The sequence below is a fragment of the Microcaecilia unicolor genome, chromosome 11 (assembly GCF_901765095.1).
Source record: "Microcaecilia unicolor chromosome 11, aMicUni1.1, whole genome shotgun sequence".
In the NCBI taxonomy this organism is placed as follows: domain Eukaryota; kingdom Metazoa; phylum Chordata; class Amphibia; order Gymnophiona; family Siphonopidae; genus Microcaecilia; species Microcaecilia unicolor.
The window spans coordinates 192,958,638-192,981,229 of record NC_044041.1 but is presented as its reverse complement, the minus strand read 5'-3'; the positions used below and the strand labels follow the sequence as shown (position 1 = coordinate 192,981,229).

General features: G+C 43.5%; 1 protein-coding gene across 8 annotated transcripts in view; it reads right to left on the bottom strand.

Moving 5' to 3' along the window:
* Positions 1-22,592, bottom strand: part of AHDC1 (AT-hook DNA binding motif containing 1) — a 306,721-nt gene that overhangs the window by 22,576 nt on the left and 261,553 nt on the right. For all 8 annotated transcript variants that reach the window (XM_030217758.1, XM_030217762.1, XM_030217759.1 and 5 more), the window contains 2 exons: positions 17,104-22,041; positions 3,187-3,664 (listed from right to left, as the gene is read on the bottom strand). In XM_030217758.1, coding sequence (XP_030073618.1) covers positions 17,147-22,041 — 4,895 coding nt within the window. In that variant the 3' untranslated portion in view covers positions 3,187-3,664; positions 17,104-17,146. The remainder of the gene's footprint in view (positions 1-3,186; positions 3,665-17,103; positions 22,042-22,592) is intronic.

The following is a 22,592-nucleotide window of genomic DNA, read 5'->3' as shown; positions in this document are numbered from 1 at the left end:
CCAAAACATGTCCCCTTGCTACTTGGAAGAACTGCAGTGTGAAACGTCCAAATTCTGACTTGCAAAAATGAGGATTTGGATGTTTTTAGCAGATGGATGTTTTTTTTAGCCATTTTAAGAGATCTATCTGCTTTGAAAATTAGCACCATGTTTCATTGGTTTATCTGCCTCGTAATATATGTGTGTGTGTGGAATTTAAAGCAAAAGTACATGATCTATCCTCTACTTTGGTCAGTCTTGGGACCAGGAACGCATTAAACAAATACGTAGGTGTTCTTCATCCAGTCTTCAAGACACACCAAGCCAGTCAGGTTTTCAAGATACCAACAATAAATATGGATGAGATGGAGTTGCACACAATGGAGACAGTGCGTGCAAAATCTCTCTCATGCATATTCATTATGGATATCTTGAAAACCAGACTGGCTTGACGTGTACCGAGGAAACGGTTGAGAACCCCTGGTTTAAAAATGAACTTCCAAAAGTTTATCAAGAACTAACCTCCTCATGGCAAAGAAAGTAGCACGTCAAAGCATAACAGACAGTCTACCTTCTATTTGGTGACGTACAACAAAAAAAAAGCAAATGACTTAGGTGGAAACCACAGTAGCAGAACACTCTACCTAGGACACATGTGCAAGATATAAAGCCATCTCTCTCTGAATGAAGTAAGAAATCAGAATCATAAATGGCAGGCAGAAATCAAATGGGAAATATTGGGAAACCAAACTGCATGTACTGTAAACAATGGCGAAACAAAGACAAATGCACATTTTCTAACACTCTATGAACTATATTAGAGAAGAGATGTACATACTCCAAAAGCTGATTAAGAAAAGATTTCCTACAAAAATAAAATGTAAAAACAAACATTTCTGCTAATTTTGAACTTACTTGTTCAAAAAGACGCACAAAAAGGATCCGCCATGACGAACTGACTCCTAAACTTCACCAGATACTACTTTTATGGAACTCTCCAGATTAATTTTAATTACATCCTCATTACTGAATATTATATTTCGTCCTGATATCATTATGTTATGTTTTTCTAGTTATCCACTTCTAACCCTACATGATTTTCTTATGCATCTTATTTGTAACAATTCTGAAATTCATATTCCGTTAATATGATTGCCATGATTTTCTTATGCACCTTATCTGTATCTATATTCTGAAATTCTTATTCCATTAATGTGATTGTCGTTGTAATATATTGTAAGCCACATTGAGCCTGCAAATAGGTGGGAAAATGTGGGATACAAATGCAGCAAATAAATAAATAAATAAAATGTCCTGGTCACCCAACAGTGATTGACGTGTGCAGTAGAATTTAGAGGTTTGTAGGAATTTGACAGGGTTTCCAGTCTCCGGATTTGGGTGGAAACAACCAAGTAATTTCATATAAACTACCTTAAGGTTCCTACCAACCTCAGTAGGATCTGAAATATCATCCTAGAGGTGAAGAGCACTGCAACACTGCCAATTTACAGGACAGGCTGCACTTATAGCTATGTCTCACTCCCCTTTACTCTACGGCAGGGGTGGGCAACCTCTGTCCTTGAGGGCTGCAACCCAGTTGGGTTTTCAGGATTTCCCCAATGAATATGCACGATATCTATTTGCATACAATGGAGGCGGCGCATGCAAACAGATCTCACGCATACTGATTGGAGAACTCCTGAAAGACAAACCAACTGGGTGGCGGCCCTTGAGGACAAAGGTCATCCACTTATCTGGACTACTGTAACATCTACATTGGAAATTAATGCCACTCTTATAAAGCGTTTACAGTCAATCGAGAACATAGCTGTTCATGCTCTTTCACTATGAAATATGACCAAGTAATCCTGCTCATGATCCATCAACACTGGAGAAGCCAGATACATTTCAGAGTTCAATTAAAGATTTTGTGTCTGACCCATAAGGTTCTCTTCTCATAAGTCCCTGCTCATCTTTCCTCCCTTATTACCCCTTACGTCCAAATGTGTGGACTCCATTCTGCCTATGATTTATGCCTTACGTAGCTCGCAGTTAGAATCTACTCATGTGTCTGCTTCCTTCTGTACTCCATTCCAAAAACATTTTATTTTTTTGTTACATTTGTACCCCGCGTTTTCCCACTCATGGCAGGCTCAATGCAGCTTATATGGGGCAATGGAGGGTAAAGTGACTTGCCCAGAGTCACGAGCTGCCTGTGCCGGGAATTGAACTCAGTTCCTCAGTTCCCCAGGACCAAAGTCCACCACCCTAACCACTAGGCCACTCCTCCACTGTTGCTACTATTTGAGATTCTACATGGAATGTTGCTATTCCACTAGCAACATTCCATGTAGAAGTCGGCCCTTGCAGATCACCAATGTGGCCGCGCAGGCTTCTGCTTCTGTGAGTCTGACGTCCTGCACGTACAGCCTGCGCAGCCTTCTACATGGAATGTTGCTAGTGGAATAGCAACATTCCATGTAGAATCTCCAATAGTAGCAACATTCCATGTAGAATCTCCAATAGTATCTATTTTATTTTTGTTACATTTGTACCCTGCGCTTTCCCACTCATGGCAGGCTCAATGCGGCTTACATGGGGCAATGGAGGGTTAAGTGACTTGCCCAGAGTCACAAGGAGCTGCCTGTGCCTGAATTCAGTTCCCCAGGACCAAAGTCCACCACCCTAACCACTAGGCCACTCCTCCACTGTTGCTACTATTTGTCTGCGTTCAGACACACCTTTTCCAGAATGCATATAATCTATCCATAATGGATTTGGCGGTCTGTCGGTGAGAATCATTACCTCGCACCGATTCCTTTCTGTCTGCCCTATTAAGCTAATTGGCGTTTCTGACCCATCTTTTACAGTCTGTACATCCCTTGTGCCCTTACCTGTTTAGGTAGTATAGCAAATACTCAAGCATATAGCTGATTGGCTACAATACTGTACTACCAGCACAAAAATTTGACCACCATACAAAGATGATCATGCACAACCAATAAAACTTATTTAAATTTTTTTTAAATACACAACCTAATGCATGGATTTTGATAATGTGTAGTTTTCTATGCCAGTAGTATTCTTGTGAGTTTCAATTCAATTAAGAGAGAGATGGTCAGAGAAGCTGGGAAGAAGACAACTGTTACAAACTGAAAGTGTGATTTTATGTGGCAACCCCTCCCAACCTCCCCCCAAAAAACTTACCGTTTTTAAAGGAAGTGTACAACTGTCCATTTAGATACAGATTTTTTGGCTCTCCCAAAAATAGGAAAAATAAAAATTAAACACACAAAAAAAAATCTTTTCAAAGTATGAGGTGGGTTCAAAGTCCATGGTTTCAGTCTGGAGTGCGGAGTTTTCCTTTTAGTTTACAGGACAAGAATTTAAAAAAAAAAAATTTCCTTTGACGATGTATATCACCGCCTCCATGTGCGCACGAACACACACACACACATACCATCAAGCACACATGTTCATTCATACATGCCGCAGTACTTAGATTGTCTTTCTACTGTTAAGTCCACAGTTGACTTCATGTCGCGGTCCAAAAGCACTCAGTGTTTTTCTTATACAGAGAGATATATATTTTAAAAAAATGTTTTTCATTTTAAAAAAATGCCTTGATTTTAGTTAAATACAGAACTTTAAAAGTGTTCCTCAAAAAGTGCTGGATATATTATCTCTGAAAGAGAAAAACAGAAAAAGAAAGAGTTATTGCAATGGAACAGACATTCTCTCGTGTTCGAAATGCACTAAAACGATGACAAGGAACACTTTCCAAAAAAAAAAAAAAAAAAAAAAAAAAAGAGTTTCACTTCCCACTAATGAGTTCTAATGGATTGAAAAGTACTGTTACAGTGAAGAAATGGTGGGTGGCACAGTAGACTCCAGTGGACACATCACTTTTTTTTTTTAATGTCTCTTCTGGGGCTAATTACAGGTGAAGAGAGAAGCAAGATACAACTACAATAATATAATGGCCCACACAGGTTCTTTGAAACAGCAGAAAACAAAGAGACACTACACAGATTGTGCAATGACTGAAAGGACGTGACGGCATATTTTTGACTTAAATATTTGTCATGAGAAATTTAAATTCTCTACAAGACAAGTCTGCCAAATGAGATGCCCTCTGATGAAGATACATAATACCGCAGCTTTTCTAACCCCCCTCTAGGCAGGGGCACATGTGAAGCGCTTAGAACAGCGGCTCCTTAACTGTGCGACGCAGCAAACTCTCTGGGGTGCCACAGAAAATCCCGACCTCCCTCCCGCCACCACCTGAACCGCTACTGCAGACAGCGGCAAAACAACAACAACAAAAAAAGCAAGCGCAGGGCTGCAGCAGCCTTCAAGCATGTGCCGTCAGTTCTGCCGGTCCTCTGCCCCCCCCCCCCCCCAGAACTGGAAGTTGATGTCAGTGGGGGCAGAGGACCAGCACAGCCGACAGCGCACGCCTGAAGGCTGCTGCGGCCCCATGCTTGCTTTTTATTTAGTGTCATGGCCAACGGGAGACACAGAGCAGACGGCCTTCGGGACTCGTTTTTGCTGCCAAGGAGGTTGGATGAAAACAGGAGGCGGGATGAAGTCAAAAAGTTGAAGCCAATAGGCCAGTCCCTGTTTTCCCTTCCCATTCAAAAGAAAACAAAGCAAACTATGAGCTCCTGCATCCGTGTCATTTATTGCTGGTAGCATTTTTTTTTTCAAATTTAACCTCACTTATATTTTCAAACATGCTGGCTTGTGCAGCATTCAGATATACACAGAGGAAGTATAACAACAGAATAACTTTTTATAGGTAGAGTACTAATTTGTTATAAATCATAATCAGTGGTGGGAGGCGGGACTGGTGGTTGGGAGGCGGGGATAGTGCTGGGCAGACTTATACGGTCTGTGCCAGAGCCGCTGGTGGGTGGCGGGGCTGGTGGTTGGGAGCCAGGGATAGTGCTGGGCAGACTTATACGGTCTGTGCCAGAACCGGTGGTGGGAGGCGGGGCTGGTGGTTGGGAGGCGGGGATAGTGCTGGGCAGACTTATATGGTCTGTGCCAGAGCCAGTGGTGGGAGGCGGGGCTGGTGGTTGGGAGGCGAGGATAGTGCTGGGCAGACTTATACAGTCTGTGCCAGAACCGGTGGTGGGAGGCGGGGCTGGTGGTTGGGAGGCGAGGATAGTGCTGGGCAGACTTATACGGTCTGTGCCAGAGCCGGTGGTGGGAGGCAAGACTGGTGGTTGGGAGGCGGGGATAGTGCTGGGCAGACTTATACGGTCTGTGCCAGAACCGGTGGTGGGAGGCGGGGCTGGTGTTTGGGAGGCGGGGATAGTGCTGGGCAGACTTATACGGTCTGTGCCAGAGCTGGTGGTGGGAGGCGGGACTGGTGGTTGGGAGGCGGGGATAGTGCTGGCCAGACTTATACGGTCTGTGCCAGAGCCGGTGGTGGGAGGCAGGGCAGACTTATACGGTCTGTGCCAGAACCGGTGGTGGGAGGCGGGGAATAGTGCTGGGCAGACTTATACGGTCTGTGCCTGGACAAGGACAGGTACAAATCAAGGTAAGGTATACACAAAAAGTAGCACATGTGAGTTTATCTTGTTGGGCAGACTGGATGGACTGTGCAGGTCTTTTTCTGCCGTCATCTACTAGGTTACTATGTGTCATTTGGAGGGGCTGGTTATAGGGACACTCTAGCACTGTTATATATGTGCAGAGAAAAAGATGGGGACCTGTGTGGTCGGGGGTGTGGAGACCTATATGGCTGGAGACCTGTGTGGCCAGGGGGGGGGGAGGGGGCAATTGGTGTGGCCAGGGTGGGGGTGCCGTGAAAAATTGCTTGAACATGAAGAGTGCCTTGAACCAAAAAAAAGTCTGGCAACCACTGGCTTAGGAAACTTCCTTCTACTCGTGTTTAGCTTGAGCCTGGTAATAAGGTCTGCACAAGCAACACAGTGCAAGTTGTACAACTGGTTTCCAACAAAAAATACAGACATTAAGTAACACATGGAAAACGCATGTACAGCATGGAACAAATTCTCTGCATGCACACGTGTGTGTATGTTAAGGCAGTTGCAGCGGTGGAATTTGTGGGTAGGACAACTGAGGACTGGGCGCAGTTGTAGGAGTAATTTTTGAAAACGGTGGCAGTTCATAGGGGTAGGTTTTTCTTTTTTTAATTGGGGGGGGGGGGGGGTCAGCAGAATGGTTGGGAGGATAGAGAACAGGAAAAGGCAGTTTGAAAGAAGGAGTTTCTTAACTGCTGTGTTTCCCTGTAAAGGTTTCTCTGCTACAGAAGCTGGATCTCCTCCCGTAGAAAGGCATACCATCATTTTTTTTTTGGAGAGGGCTAATTTTTCTGAATCTCTGGTCCAATTTATTCCATTTTCAAACCTGACTTTTTTTTTTTTTAACTGGTTTTTCTCATATGCCAAGTTTCATCCCATTTTTGTTAAATTTTCACAAATGTTATTTTGCCTCCAGATAGATGGACAGACATTTCTCAACCCCTTTCGCATAATTCCCCTGGGTTAGAAAGAATAAAACAGGGACAAATATTTCGAACACATTTTTTTGCCACAGGAACAAAATGGAAGTTCTAGTGTCCATGCTGGTCCTAGCAGCAGGTGACTGGACCAAGGTAAGATGTTTCAGCCATTAATGAGCTTGAAACCTCATCACATCAGTAAACAACTCCTGTTCCCCACCCCCCCCCACCACTGCTCTGCCTAGAGATTTTTGGGGTAGGGGAGCACTGAACAGTATTATATTTTCTGATAAGTTAGCTGGATGTCAGTACAATTAGCTGGGTGGCACACCCATTCAAAAGGTCCTGGAGAGAACACTGCCCTCCCTCCCCATTTCAGAGTTTTCCAAATCAGCAAAAAATGGAAAATATCCCAGAAAATGGCCCAAAATGACTTTTCGATGTCATCCAATTTGTAAAGAGCATTAAACTGTATGAACCAAATCTAAAGTGGAGATTCAATGCAGAAGTTGTACATTGCCCGGAACAGGACTTGCCGATGGCTAGCAGCACCTCACCAGATATGCAAATTATCTTTAAAAAAAAAAAAAAGTTTAAAACTGATTTTCCTAATCTAGATCTTGTGACAATTCTTCATGTGTGTCCACTATTATAATTATGACCGGGCCCTTCCGCAGTCTGTTACACATGCCCATCAATTAGTTCAACACAGGTATACCTTAAAGGGTAATTTTAGAACTGCGTACATACATAAAAAATATTTGTACTTTTCCTTCCTTGTGTGCACTTTGAGAATTTTCAGACTGAAAGTGTGTGTGCACTTCTCCTTTGAAAAATTACCCCAGGGAATTTGTGTGTATTTGCATTTCCATTTGCGCATTGGCATGCACAAAGTTTCTAGGTGATTTTACTTGCATAAGTGTGTAGATGTGTAAACAATAGATCCTTTCCGGGGAATGCCTAGGCAGAATTTGGGTAAACTTGCAGGTGTGCAAGCTGTACGTGCATAAGTCCTACCCACGTATTGATGAGGCCATTTTATTAAAGTCTATTTCTGCACATTTGTTTTACCTTTAGGCACTTATTTTCTGTCTATCAGCTAAACAGGCCATAAGATCACACAAACAAACAGAACAAGATAAAAATACAACTAAAATGCAACAATAAAATAACGACAATGCACGTTCTTGCTTGCTTCCAAGGATGCTATGAAAACACGCATTCACAATAACCAACACTTTCCTAAAACATCCTAAAACCTAACCCAGTGGCAGAGAGAGAATTAGGATAAGGTAAAGTTAGCATGCGGCACCAAACACTGTGAAAAGATGTGCTTTTGAGTTGCTTCTTAAAACTAATGGCGTCAGACAAAAGTCAAAGATCATTTGGAAAGCTGTTCCATACCCGAGGTCCAGCAATCAAAAACATACCGGATCTGGTTTAAGCAAAATCATTTTGGATAAAGAAGGAATTGTTGAATGTTACATTCCTTCTGATTTCAGATTTCTGCAAGGCCTATTTTTTTTGTTTTTGTTAAATTTATGGAGCTATCCTCCTCTAGCGCGTTGTGTATAAGTAACAGAACTGTTAACTTTATACGGAAGCGGGACAGGCAACTAGTGCTATAAAATGAAGTGTAATGGGATGGTGTTGCGGAGCATCTGTCATCACGTATGCAAAAGAATTCTGCACGAGCTGCAAAGATTTAAAGACTGTGGCATTTCTAGATAGAGGAGGTTGCAATAAATTCAGTTTTGCAACATTTTAAAATCATCCGCATGTAAAGCGAAGATACTTACCTGTAGCAGGTATTCTCCGATGACAGGCGGCCATTCATTCTCACATGTGAGTGATGTCATCCTCGCCACTCGGTGCAGAACGCTTGGTAGTATATTACAACTTTAAAACAGAATGGGCAGCGGTCCCACTGCCTATCTGCTGATTTTCAACCCCACTTTAGCGGCTATATTTGGTTGCATTAATACATGGGGTATCTTTGGCTGGTTTGAATATAACTGGCTAAGTTTGAATATTGATTTAGCCGGTCATGTTCAAACCAGCCAAAAATAAACCAGATATTCAATGCCGGTCACTGGAAAGGGCCCAGCATTGAATATCCAGGTTTAGTGCTGACTGTAGAGTTGATGCTTCTTGGCCTTCGCCTGATGCTGGTCATCAACACTCCTCAATGCAGATGAAGTCGTCAATGAATCCCCATGTCACTTTGGTGTCAGGTCCAATCGGTTCCAGGGGCCCTGCACAGCAGCTGGTGTCAAGGCAGGTGGAGACCCACTCGATGCACGCCCGCTCCCAATGTCTGTCAAGGGTCTCGCAGACATGGGGACCGACGCACCTGGTGCCAGGCTTGACGCCAACACCAATGTTAACGTCAAGGATTCAGACTGGGCTCCAAAACTTCTCTCCGAGCCTCTCTGGCCAGCTGTTCTTTTTTTCATACGAAGACAAAGAATTCAGCTAGAGGGGATATCCTGAGGCCCCAAACACTGAAGACACCAAGAATGGGTGTCCTTGCCAGAGATGGTCCTATTGCACCAGGCTAAGCCACTGGGAGCCTTCAATGACATAGAAGGATAAACTTCCATGGCTACTTTAAAAATGGGCTAAGCACCATGAAAAAAAGGAAAATAAACCCCGACTGGAACTCAGGCCTAAGAGGGAATACTAAGCGCAGAAAAAGAAAACTTTGATGAGGGGGAAAACGGTGCTAAAACTATAAGGGAAACAAAAAGAAATCCTAAATGGGGAAAAAGAAGAAAAAAACTGGGAGAAAAAACCCGTAGGGAAGGCACAAAAGAGATCACTGCTGAAAAGTTACTGCAGCAGACACAATGATGGAGCCACAATACAGTGTGTGTCTCCTCACGGCAGATGGAAGACAACTGCAGATCCCATGCTCTCATGGCGGGCAGGAAGGCACTCATACAAGCAAAGTGGGAACGCTGCATGTGCTGTTTTAAAGCTGCAACACGTTATCAAGTGTTTCGAACCGGGTGACGTGAACGATGTCACCCACACGTAAGAATATGGCATGCTTGTCCTCAAAGAACATAGGATTCATGTTTCAAGTTTATTAAGAGCTTGATATACCGCCCATCAGTAAAACTTTCAAAATGGTTTACCAAAAGTTAATATATTGAAAGATAAAAAAGGAAAGGTACATAGCAGAAAAGAAATGAAAAGGAACAGAAGGGACTTCATTGTTGAGATAGGAAAGAAAAGCAGAAGCCATGCAGGTCTGGTAAATCCCATCGCTAAGGCTGTGTCTTAGCTTGGCAGAGTTTAAAAAGGGATTGGACGGTTTCCTAAAGGACAAGTCCATAGACCGCTACTAAACGGACTTGGGAAAAATCTACAATTTCGGGAATAACTTGTATAAAATGTTTGTACGTTTGGGTAGCTTGCCAGGTGCCCTTGACCTGGATTGGCCGCTGTCGGGGACAGGATGCTGGGCTCGATGGACCTTTGGTCTTTTCCCAGTATGGCATTACTTATGTAAAAGGAGAGGAAGGCATCAGTAAATAAAAAGGTTTTTAGATTGGTCTTAAATTTCTCGAATGATCATACCATTCATGGGCTGGGGGGGGGGTGGGGGTTCCATAGGGAGAGGACAATGACGCTGAAGATTTTAGATAGAAGACAATCATAAAGTTGTCAAAAACAAGGGCAAAAAAAGAAAAAGTGCTATTTGCACAAAAGACCAGTTGGTCCTTCGATGTCAAAGTAGAATCTAATGCATCCCCAAACTACAGACCTGTTGAGTAATGGTAAGATGAATAATGTTGAACATCAAACATGAGAGTAGATCAGGTGAAACTGAATGGCCAAACATAACCACCTCTGTTTTAGAAAGATTCAAGGCTAACCTGTCTCAGCCATTCAAAAAGGGAAAGGAAAAGGGACTTGACATACTGCCTTTCTGTGTTTTTTGCAACTACATTCAAAGCAGTTTACATAGTATATACAGGTACTTATTTGTACCTGGGGCAATGGAAGGTAGGTTAAGTGACTTGCTCAGAGTCACAAGGAGCTGCAGTGGGAATTGAGTCCAGTTCCCCAGGATCAAAGTCCGCTGCACTAACCACTAGGCTACTCCTCCCAAAAATAATTGTAAAAAATAGTGTACAATTAGCACGCACAACCAGGAAAATTACCACAGGACGCTTTAGCATGTCCTGCGGCAAAGCCTTTTTCAGTGCACTAATACTAGTTTCTGAGCACATCTCACAATAATAATTTTTTAAGTGGAAAGGATAAAATATTTGACGCATATTCCCCAAAATTCTATGTAGTGTGACTTAAGTTGCGCACACAATTCAGATCATATTCTGTCATAACAAGCCAATCAGTATTGATAATTGCCAATTGACAGGCCATTACTGACACTAATTGGCTGTAATTAGAATTTACGCACACAACTTGCTAAGCGTATTCTATAACATGATGTGCACATATTCTAATGTGTGCTGCCAAAAAGGAGAAGTGGCCATGGGGGTGGAATGGGCAGATCACAGGCATTGCTAAATTTTATGCGCACTGTTCCAGAATGCACCTCTTCTGCGCCTAACTTGGTCGCCGGCATTTACATCAAGTTTTACTTGGCGTTAAGTTCCCATAACTACATTTAGTCATCTGGATTGGCCCAAGGCGTATTCTTTAAATCGTGCCTAAAGTTAGGCGTGGTTTATAGAATATGCCTAGGTGTATTTTTTTCAGCGCTGATTTTTACAGAACCATATATAGAATGTAGCCCATTATGCCTAACCTATTTTTGATGATTTTGAATGATTCTCTTTGCCACTTTTTACTGTCCCTAGTGTATTTGCAGTTTTATGACTGACCAGATGACCAGCAAATATTATTCAAACGCTCAGAAGTGTGTCCCTGATGTAGGTGGAATGCCACAACATGTCAGACTAGGATTCAGAAAATGGTGGTTTCAATGTTATATACACTGTTCCAAATTTGATTTTTCACAAAGACTAAAGAATTTTAATGTATTTAGGTTGTTGTCCTTTCTGCTTGAAGGAACGTGTTTCATGCCATTTCAAGAGTTCTCCAAAACCATCTCCCTGGACAGAATTGCATTGAAGTTCTTACTCTCTTACCAATGTATATGTTCCATCTTTGCTTATACCCTACACTGTCAATTAAAATGTTCTATTATGTATTGTGTTGACATAGTAAGTAGTATATTATGCCATGATTTGTATTGTTACTTGAATATTTTTACTGCTGTAATTGTCTCTTGCTCATGTTTGATTTATTCTTATTCTACATTGTCTTCAGTGAATTCCTTCAAAATGGCGGTAAATAAATCCTAATAAATATACAAAGTAATGAAAAAATTGCAAGTTGTCAGCTATAAGAACAGTTACCTCACCTTTCCTGATCCCACTGCAGTTTGCCACAGTTTAATAAAGCCCTTTCAAAGCCAGCCTTTGCCCCTTCCACTGACTTCAGTAGACTGATATAGATTTCCCAATACATACCCTCAAGAATGCACCTGTACAGACAGGTTACAGAGCCTGTCCAGCAATAAGACTTTCATCCTGCAAATCCCATCAAATTAAGTCATGGACTAAACTGATAACATTTAGCGATGTCCTTCAAAAAGACCAACTTATCTGTTTAGTGTCTGTATGTAAAGTATTTATAACTCCAGTCCAAGGGTAATAAGACAGGCTTGGTTTTCAGAATAACCCAAATATGCAAAATTCACCTGGCACTTGAACCATGGGTATGCAGTAATATCTGATAAATATTTATTGTGGATGTAGTAAAAAAAAAAAAAAAAAAAGAAACAGAACTTGAGGTCTCTGGAGACAGAAGTTGAGACTCAATGCACTAAAAGATATGGATACCATTAACATGAAGGCTTAAGACCCCTGATATGAAGTGTAACACGGAACTGGGGAAGGGATCTAAAAAGGCTATGGATTCTCAGAGGTGAGAAACAGGGGAAAGTGGGATGTGATTGAAAGAAGGCAAATGATGGAGATGATTGGTCCTGTGGGCGTGTCTACATTTAAGTTAAAGGGCAACTGGGAAGTGGGCAGGTCATGATAATTTGAGGAGGAAGAGAGGCAGCTGGAACTAGTCTGCTGCCTTTTCATCAGAGACTCACCATTCCACCCTCCTGTACTTTTTGTATACACATGATTGGTCATGTTACGGTTCTGTGGTTGGCATATCGAAAATGTTACTATAACAAGTCACTAAAGTCAAACTTAGGATTTTAAGGTATGGTGATATGGGAATGCTCTGACAAAGCTATGGTTGCTGACTGGGAAGGGTAGGTACCCTAGCTACTCATATGGTATGGTATCTACAGGTCTTGCTTTACAATGAATGTGCATGTATGTGAATGTGTCAAGGCTGTCAGGAGACTGATTTAGTTCACACCTTTTTCATTAGTAGATGAAGAGGAGTTACATGCAGATATAGTAGGTATTTCCCTGTCCCTAGAGAGCTTACAAGCTACATTTCTACCTGAGGCAATGAAGGGTTAAGTGACTTGCACAAGATCACAAGACACATTAGTAGTATCTGAACCCTCAACTCCCTGGTTCTCAGGCCGCTGTTCTAACCATTAGGCTGCTCTTGGTTTGGTTATATGGTTTGGGGCGTGTTTCATTAGGGGGAAAGGGAAATGGGACTTGATATACCTTTCTGTGGTTTTTGCAACTACATTTAAAGTATATACAGGTACTAATTTGTACCAGGGGCAATGGAGGGTTAAGTGACTTGCCCAGAGTCACAAGGAGCTGCAGTGGGAATCGAACTCAGTTCCCCAGGATCAAAGTCCGCTGCACTAACCACTAGGCTACGCCTCCACTCATTCCACCAATAAGAGCCAACCTCATCAGTGATGTCACAATGGCTTGATTGCCCGATACTTGGCTCACTTCTGATATTGTGATGTCATAAGGGAAAGGGAAAATATATACTGCCTTTCTGAGGTTTTTGCAACTACATTCAAAGCGGTTTACATTTTATATTCAGGTACTTATTTTGTACCAGGGGCAATGGAGGGTTAAGTGACTTGCCCAGAGTCACAAGGAGCTGCAGTGGGAATCGAACTCAGTTCCCCAGGATCAAAGTCCACTGCACTAACCACTAGGCTACTTGGTGTGGTAGCTGGGGGGAGGGGGGGCGGGGATGGTTAACTGTATGGAAAAGAATGATGAGTATATCAGTTTCCTTATATTACTATACTTGAACCCAGATTTTAAAAAAAAATTTTCTTCAACCTTGTCTTCAGCTTTGTGTGCATCAATAAATGCGTGCATGGGATCCTACATTAGACGCTTTCGAACATACTTCTTCAATGTTAGCTGAAACTATATCCAAGGTAGATTTACGGGCTAACGTGAATTTTTTTGAAACAAAATAGACAAAAGACCAATATAGTTTGGTTTGGAAATTTTGAATCATTAACTCGGAAATCCTTACTGTTACTGGAGAAATATTACAGATTACAAATCACTCCAAGGTTTTGGGTGCAATATTAGATTCAAGATTATCTTTCGATGAACATATTACAGCTCTTGTAAAAAAATATTTTTTTAATTTTTTGTTTACATCAATTAAGAGCAATTCGGTCCAGCCTAAGTATGGAAAGTTTTAGGGGTTTGGCCCAGGCTACCTTCCTACCGCATTTAGATTATTGTAACTCCCTATATGGGGGGATTACATTGAAGCTTTTGAGAAGGTTGCAACTTCTTCAGAATAAGGCTGCTCGACTGATTTTTTTTTTTTTTTGATAGAGTGTCTGCTCTTTTTAAAAAGATTGCATTGGTTACCGGTTCATTCACGTATCAAATTTAAAATAGCTTGTATGGTTTTAAAAACTTTAGTGGGTCAAAATTCAGTCTGTTTATCTAAATATCTAATTATGTTATTTAGAAGGCAGGATTTTCGCTCTCTTCGTTGTTAAACTTTGTTTCCAAGTTTTTGGGGAGTTAAGGTTAAAAAGTTATTTAAGTAATTCATTTCTGTATCTAGCTGTAAAAGTCTGGAATAATATTCCAAATTTGATTAGATCTATTTCATCATATTTAGAAAACAATTGAAGACTTTTTTTTGTTTTCAGATGTAGATTTAGTTAAATTTACTCTATTCTATTCTGAGTTATCTGTACTTACATCTGACTGAGATGTTCCTCTCCTTTAGATTGTAAGCTCTCTTGAGTAGGGACTGTCCTTCCCCTTGTTTAAAATTGTACAGCGCTGCGTAACCCTAGCAGCGCTATAGAAATGCTAAGTAGTAGTAGTAGTTATTGTGATCCGCAATGAATCCAATGGAGATATAGTGGCATATAAGCTCACCTCAGCAGCCATCAAGAACTTAGTTCAGTCACTACCAGCAGATTAAGAATGAAAAAGGGGCTAGGCCTAATGATTTAAGTTCTTTAAACAATCAATTTAAATTTTGTATCATTTTATGCTGGTACTGGGACTTTGAAAACCTCCACCAATGGCTCCTTCCTTACTAGAACATGTTAGCCTAATTTCATTTTTTGATTGCATATTTTAAACTTCCATTCTGAAACATTATGAATTTGTAATGTTTTTTTATTCCAGTACAGCTGGACTTAGAATCCATGAATCTACTGGGATAGGTTTTATGAACATTAGCTGATTCTACGGCTTGTTCCATAAAGCAGGAGAGACCGGTTCACGTTTCTTCTTCAAAGCGGGCCAACAGCATTCAGGGCTGGAATTCTATCATGGGTGCCCGTTGGCAATGGGGGTAGGGGGGTGGGGGAGGTTTCTTTGCTCCTCCCCTTTTCTGGCATCCCTCCTTACCCATCTCCTTTGTCCTCTTCACTAGCTTGTTCCCAAGCAGTAACAGTAAAGCCACTTGTAAACCCTCTGGCTCTGAAAGGCATGTGCGGCAGGGTCCTGTCAGAATATGAGAACTCTTGACTTTTCAAATGGATTTGCTGCTGCCATTGCTTGGGAACTGGGCTGCTGAGCAAGAGAGCAGTTATCGGCTCCGACAGGCATGACAACAGCAATACTTGGGTGTCTACGTTTCGACCTGGAAGCACTTAGTTGCATAAGAACATGATGTGCTTGAGCTATGATGAGGGAAGTAAGGGGGTTGCTACACCAGTGGCGTAGCCAAGGGTGGGCTTGGGTGGGCCTAGGCCCACCCACTTTCAGCTCAGGCCCACCAGTAGCAGCACACCTATGATGTGGCCGGCAGAGATTCCCAAGCTGAAAACTCCCAGCAACTGTCCCTCCTGCATACCTTATAAATAGCAGATCTTCACACCGGTCCCACAGCCTTCCCTCTGACGTATTCCCGCCTATACGGAAACAGGAAGCTGCATCAGTGGGAAGGATGTGGGGCCTACATGAGTAGTGTGTATTAGTTGCTCCTCACTGCCAGTGAAAATCTGAAATTTAAAAGGTGTGCAGGAGAGGGGGGATATTTGAGAGACCATATGGCATGCAGGCGAGAGGAGAGACCAAATCATCTATGGGATGGGGTGGAGTTCTTCTGCCCACCCATCTTGGGCCCAGGCCCACCCAAAATTGGGTGTCTGGCTACGCCCCTGTGCTACACTACAAAAACCTCTGAGTCATAGCTAGCTTCAAAGGTACGATAGGGAGATATGATCGAGGCATTTGAACACCTCCATGGTATAAATGCACAGCAGGAAGGTCTTTCAACAGACAGGAAAAGCTATGGAATGAAGCGTCATAGGATGAAAATGAAAGGGGGATAAACAAAATACTTCTTTTCAGAAAGGTAGTGGAGACGAGGACAGCATCTGAATTCAAGAAAGCCTGAGGATTTCTGAGGGAGAGAAAGGAACTGCAGGACTGAGCAGTTAGTGTGGATGGGCAATATGCTCTCCTTCCTACCATCATGTTCTCCATTTCTGTTGGATTACCAGATGTACATACTTGTCTCCCTGTAACTCTTTAGCTACTGAGGGATCCTGTGTTGCCTGAGCATGTTTCCTGGAGAAGGGGAATGCAAGTATGCAAAAATGAAAGATGTTTTAACCAACATGCTAAACCTTCTAGTCACCCTTGGTGAAATCCACCCCATGATCAGTGTTGCCATTCTCCTCAGAATTGTGCTACTTCTCTGACCTGTTGGGTACTACTGCTAAGCTGCAGCCAACACAAAGCAGCAACCATCTTGCCATGCTGACCACATTTTGGGCTCATGGTAATTCCATGTTATTACTGTCACATATCAACCTTTGTGAATACAAACCAGTGTTCATGAAATATTAAACCACAATATAGCCTCTCAAGAACTGCACATTTCAACAGTGAGTCACTCACCAAACTCTGTTTAAACAATGCAATTTTGTTTAGTCCAGTGCTCAGAGCACAGTGGCAGGAGAAAAGACGATAGTCTCCACTTTCCCTGATACTGCACAATTCACTTTAGGGTGGTCTTTATTTACCACATCACCCTCTGGTGAGCAACTAATTTGGGAACAAGGACATTTAATCTTCTGAGTCAAGTATACAAATTTCAGTTTCTATAACCACATATTAGCAAGTCCTTAGGGTTACCACATTCTTTTTACCAACCCTAGGTGTCAGTTTCTCTTTTCAGCCACCCCATAAACTTTTTTCCTTTAATTTTTTACCTACCCTGTAACAAAACTTCATTGTCTCATTGGCACTTCAGATAACACTACAATGATGTGACGGTGAAAGCGTCCTCAGTGTGTTGATCTAGCACTGGGCCAAGAAAACCACTCTTCATGTTTGGTGCAGACATAACTGGGTGCCCCTGGGTTGGAAAGCTAGGGTACCGATAGCTCTCTTGCAGCTGGAGCATTGAGTCTCTGGGCACAGGGGAAACACTCAAGTCATTCATCAATGGACAAGCATAGGTTCCTCGGTGGTGACCCCTTTCCATTTCAAGTGTTTCCTTGTCACTCTTAGAGGCAGTGGGACTGACCATATGGGGATTGAGGCAGGAGGTGGCTTCACTTCTCCCCATGAAGTCCGCTAGCATACCAGTCCCAAGTTTTCCATCATATGGTGGACTCCTTGTGATGGAGTTTTGGGGGTACCAGTAGCTTGCATTTTTACAGCTCGGAGAGTCATAACGAGGTTGAACCATGCTAATGTCACGGCAGGTGTTCATGTGTGCTGGGTGTGGCATACTGACTCCCTGCATGCTATGCTTCAGAGGGTCACATACTGACATTTTCCGGAGCTCGTTTGGCCGCAGGTCATCCTTGAAGGCTAGGGTAGGTGAGCAGTTCGGAGAAAAGACTTTATGTAGTGCCTGATCAAAAGCAGCCTGCTGACTAGGTGTGCCAAGTGGGTGTGGGAGAGACTGAAAGTGCTTGTTTTCCATGTCTGCATGTCCAATACCAGGGGAATCGCACTGAAACCCTTGCCCAAATGTTCCATCAGAAGGTGTAGAAGGGTTCATAGAGTAAGGTCCAGCAAAATCACATTGGTCTCTCTCGCTAACACTGAACCCTCGAGACTGTGAAGGAAGTGGAGACATACTGCTGTCTCCGCTATAATAATCTAATCCAAGGTCTGAACTGTCTTGAAATAGTGGATTAACTGGCTGTGGTTTGGGGATAAATTTGGCCTTTGCAGTAGCCCTTTCCCTTTTATTTGAAGAGCAGGCCGCTCTGGACCCTCGTGGTTGCCTTGGCCCAGTATTCCTCTTGGGAGGATACCCAGCAGCAGATGTTGCAGAGGTGGGAAAGTTCAAATGAGAGGTGTCAAACATGTCCACTTTCTTCCGCCGGCCTCTCCCAGGTTTGGAATTATTGTGGAAAAGGACACTCTGGTTCCAGTTGTAGCCAGGGCCTGACGAGGTTTCATTCCAGTCCATCATTAGTTTCTCTAAGCTGGACAGGCTCGACTGACCCTCACTTGATGAAGCCTCACTGTTGGCCCTCCTGTAACCCCCAGGTTGGTTAAAGTGAGTGCTGTCAGAAGAGGACTCTGAGAAATTCTCAGATGTGGTGTTTTGCTTTGCTTTCTGAGGGGTGTAATTGGAGATATCCAAGATGACATTAGGCTCTGTAATGTGACAATCAAACATGGGGTTGTAAAACTGGCCAAACCCTTCAGCACTCCAGTCCATGTTGCTGTAGTTTTGCCGGAAGGCCCACTGAGATGAGGTGGGGAACTGCCTGCAGTTTTCAGTGGTGGGTTGGAAGGCAGCAGAGCTCTTTGGGACCATGTAACCCCCACCAGGAGACACTGTGCTTGAACGGCTGTCACATCTCAGGGACATATGAGAAGTACTAGAGAACTGTGTGGGCTCAGAGTTGTTGAAATAGGAGGTGGTTTTGTTCAAGGGTAAGCTAGGCCCTACTGTCTGCTGACTATAACTGGTACTATGAGCGCTACTAGGAGAAGAGGGCACACTGTTGCCACTGCTGTAGGCAAAGCTGCAATCCTTGTTATTGGAGCAGTCCTGGGCAGTGTACTGCTTGCTTTGCTGGAACACACTGGAGGAAGGCAAGTTTTGTCCCGCCCCGTAGCCACTGTACTGTGCATAGCCACTAGTAACAGGATGAGCAGTTGGTGACCTGGACACAGAAGATGGTGGTACCAGCTTTTGAAATGCATCTGTGCCATGACATTCAGAGGCAGTCTGAGACACCCCAGCATAACTAGCAGTCCTGCCATGGGGAAAAGCTTGCCTGCTCTGTATAGCAGCCTGGAAACGAGGCTCACTGCTGGCAGGGCCAGTCTTGGCACCACCTCTGTTCTGGTACGAAGCCAAGCCCCTGGGACTGGGTGTTGCATTAGATGTGGTGTAGGACCCTGATGATTTTCGGGACTCTGGTCTCTGCGATGACAGAGCAAAATCTACTAGATCAGATGAGTCATCAGAATCGAGCAGAGAGCGGAAATATCCAGTGAAGAGACTGTGTCTGTCTTGGCTACTATTCTCGTTCTGGCAGGACAGATTGCCTCCGGCGTAATACCCAGCTCTACTAGGTGAGCTACACTCTAACAATGAAGAAGGAAATGCCCTGGACTCAGTGCCCTGATAACTGCAGTTCCTGTTTAATTGATTTGGGGTATTAGCATGGCGGGGATCCCACTGGCCCCCTTTCTCCCCAGTCCAATCTAACATACCCTCTTCAAAGTTATGACCAGTATCTTGTTCAGGAAAAAATGCCCCATTTTTGCGAGATCTCCTCTTACGCTTTGGTTTTGCCAAGTTATCATTCTCTGCTCGCCTTCGCTTCCGTGGGCGCATAGGGTCAATTTGTGGCTTTACCTTTTTCTTTCCTATACCTTCAAAAAAGTCGCTGAAGGAACATCTCATTGGTTCAGAGGAATGGCTTCCTCCTCTCCCTCCAAAGCCTCCAGCTTTACCCCCTCTCCGTCGGAACCCTTGTACCCTGTGCAGGAACTGCGAGATGCTCTGGGTGTCAGGAGCTTGATGGACAGATTCTGGCACTGTGGGAGTCCAACATCTTGGTGGTGAACACTTGACAGCACACTGGCTTTGCCTGTTGAGAAATGCCAGTTTGGCTAAGACATCAGTATAGTCTGCCTTGTTGTCATTTGTATCAGCTAAATAAGAAGGTTGTGGGGATGCCAACTTCTGTTTTCTCCTCCTCTTTTTTTTCACCTCTGGAGGTGGTGGTGCTTCCTTGGGTTTGCTCTGTACTAGAAGTAGGTTTTTAGGAGGGCGACCCCTTCTGCGTTTCAGGATAATTGGCAGCTCACCTGGTGGAAGTACCACAACCACATTTCGCCCATTGTTCTTCATTTTTACAAGTGGTGTGGCCTCCAGTGTGGATCTGTTGATCAGTTCTTTATCGCCTATACTCAGATTACTAGTCAATGAAGATACTTTGTATGTAGTTTTATTTCTTCTGCCAAATGTAACTGGAATCCTGGCTAGTCGCACTATCATTTTACGAACACCTCTACACTTGGCCTTCTTTGGCTGCTCTTCAGCAGCTTCTTTTTGTATTTCATTAGATCTTTCTGATAAAGTCTCAGGACAAACCTGTGTCTCAACTGGGATGGCTACAATGTCAGTGGTGGGCAACTGAGGTGGCATGATGTTATCTAAATTGCCTTCTACTATTTTTCTTGCTCTCCCCAGTTTCCTGCGGCGACAAATCTTTGGTTTATCCATTTTACGTAATGCATATTTCCGGTTGTCTTTGGAGACTTGCCCCACATCGACTCTTTGCTGGACTGAGCAGATGTCCAACCCTATGCCACTTCCAACTAGGTAGCTACTGAGAACAGGGCGAGAATCTAGTAATGGAGACTCAGACATCTGAAGACCCAACGATTGTTGGCCTGAACTCTCAACTGCTGGCAACAGTTGCTCCATCATCTCGGCAGCTGGCAACAGTGGCTCCATCAACTGGTCCTCAAGGGTCTGCAGTTCTGATATTGGAGTTTCTGGTAACTGCAAGTCTGATATCTGAGTTTCTGGAGACACTGTCTCTAAAAGCTGCTGATCAGGAGACTGAGGTTTTGACATTTCAGGATCCAGTTCTAGTTTTTGGGTATTCAGTGTTTGCTCGTCTCCTGATTCAGACTCTGGGGACTTAGAGTCCAGTGATTGGGAATTCTGCAGCTGAGTTTCTGACTCTAGTACCTGTGGTTCTAACCAGGCCAGGGCTGCCAATTCTCTCAAAACATCAGAGCCTGCAGACTCCAATGAATCCATAGGGTCTAAATCACTATTGCCTTTGTATGGGTCTTCAGATGGTTCCATCACGGAAGCCTGACTCCCTGACTCCATAGAGATTTTCTCACAAGATGAAATAGTTTGGACTGGCAGTTCTTCTTTGGTGGTGCTGCTCTGTGCTGCCCTCTCCTCGGGGCTCCTGATGCTGTTGGCAAGTGCTGGGGATGAGAAGAAGCTATACTGCAGTCCTCGGTCACTGTCACTAATGCTATTTATGGCTCTGCTTTCTATGCTCTGGATGGTGTGGCTGTTCATCCACAGGTTACTGCAGTCTAAGTGGACTCCACTGTTCTTCAGATCCTCAGACAACCGATTCAAATCCTTCATAATGTCAATCAGTTGCACTACTGGGTGAAGGTTGATCTGTCCGTTTCCACACTTGCTCTTCAGCAGTTCCACAATACTATCAATGTTGCACTTGCCAGATCCTAGTGTGGCACTGCAAAAGGTTTTGGGTGCTCGGTCAATTATGGCCCTTTCTTCTAGGGCTCCCTCAAGTACCCTTGGGTCACTAGCACAGCCAAGCTGGTTTGTGGACAAAAAGTCTTCTTCCTTGCTATTGCTTTGGATGCAAGTCACCAGGCATTTATCAGCAGGATCTCCGTGTAACAAGATGTGCTGCTGGCATCCTCTGCTAAGTGGTGGGCATGGGCTGTCTGGAAAGATGCCAGTACCACAGGCCAGAGCCTCCTCTGAACTTGCAGTTGATCTATTAGGCAGAATTGAATGCTGAGTATGTCGCCTAGAAATATACTTGGATTCTCGAGAGTAGTCAGATGGGCGACGAGTAGAGGCCTGTGGTTTCATACGGATCTGGTGATCCTGATATTTGGCAGCACAGCGGGTGATATGGGAGTCTGCAAAGCTGATGCTGGCACCTGCAAATAAATGAAAATAGGAAAATTAAGTATGTAGCGCAAAAGGTTTAAACATTTAATTTCAGAAATATATATACTTCTTAAGCATCTAACTGTATTTCCAGTTCTAATTAGCTGGAAGGAGTTTGTGGAAATGAGATTTGCATGGAAAAGAAGTAAACGGTTAAGGAAATTAAAAGTAAATTTTTTAAGCTATATCAGTGATGGGGAACCTTTCAGAGACCAAGTGCCCAAACAGCAACCCAAAATCTAATTATTTATCGCAAAGTGCCAACAGGGCAATTTAACCTGAATAACAGAACTTTAAAAGCATTTGGCATGCTTTTGAATAATTAATATGAATTTTGCTGTTGCATGCATGCTGATAACTCCCTTCCCCTCCATCCATGTGCATGTCCTTCCTGTCTTCCCTTCCCTCCATCCGTCCACCAATTGCCTTTCCCTCCATCCATGTCCAGCAACCCTCCTCTCCCCTGCCCTGCCCTCCCCTCCATCCATCCATCCCCAGTGATTCTGTTCTCTCCCCTGCCCTCCCTTCCCGTTCCCATCCA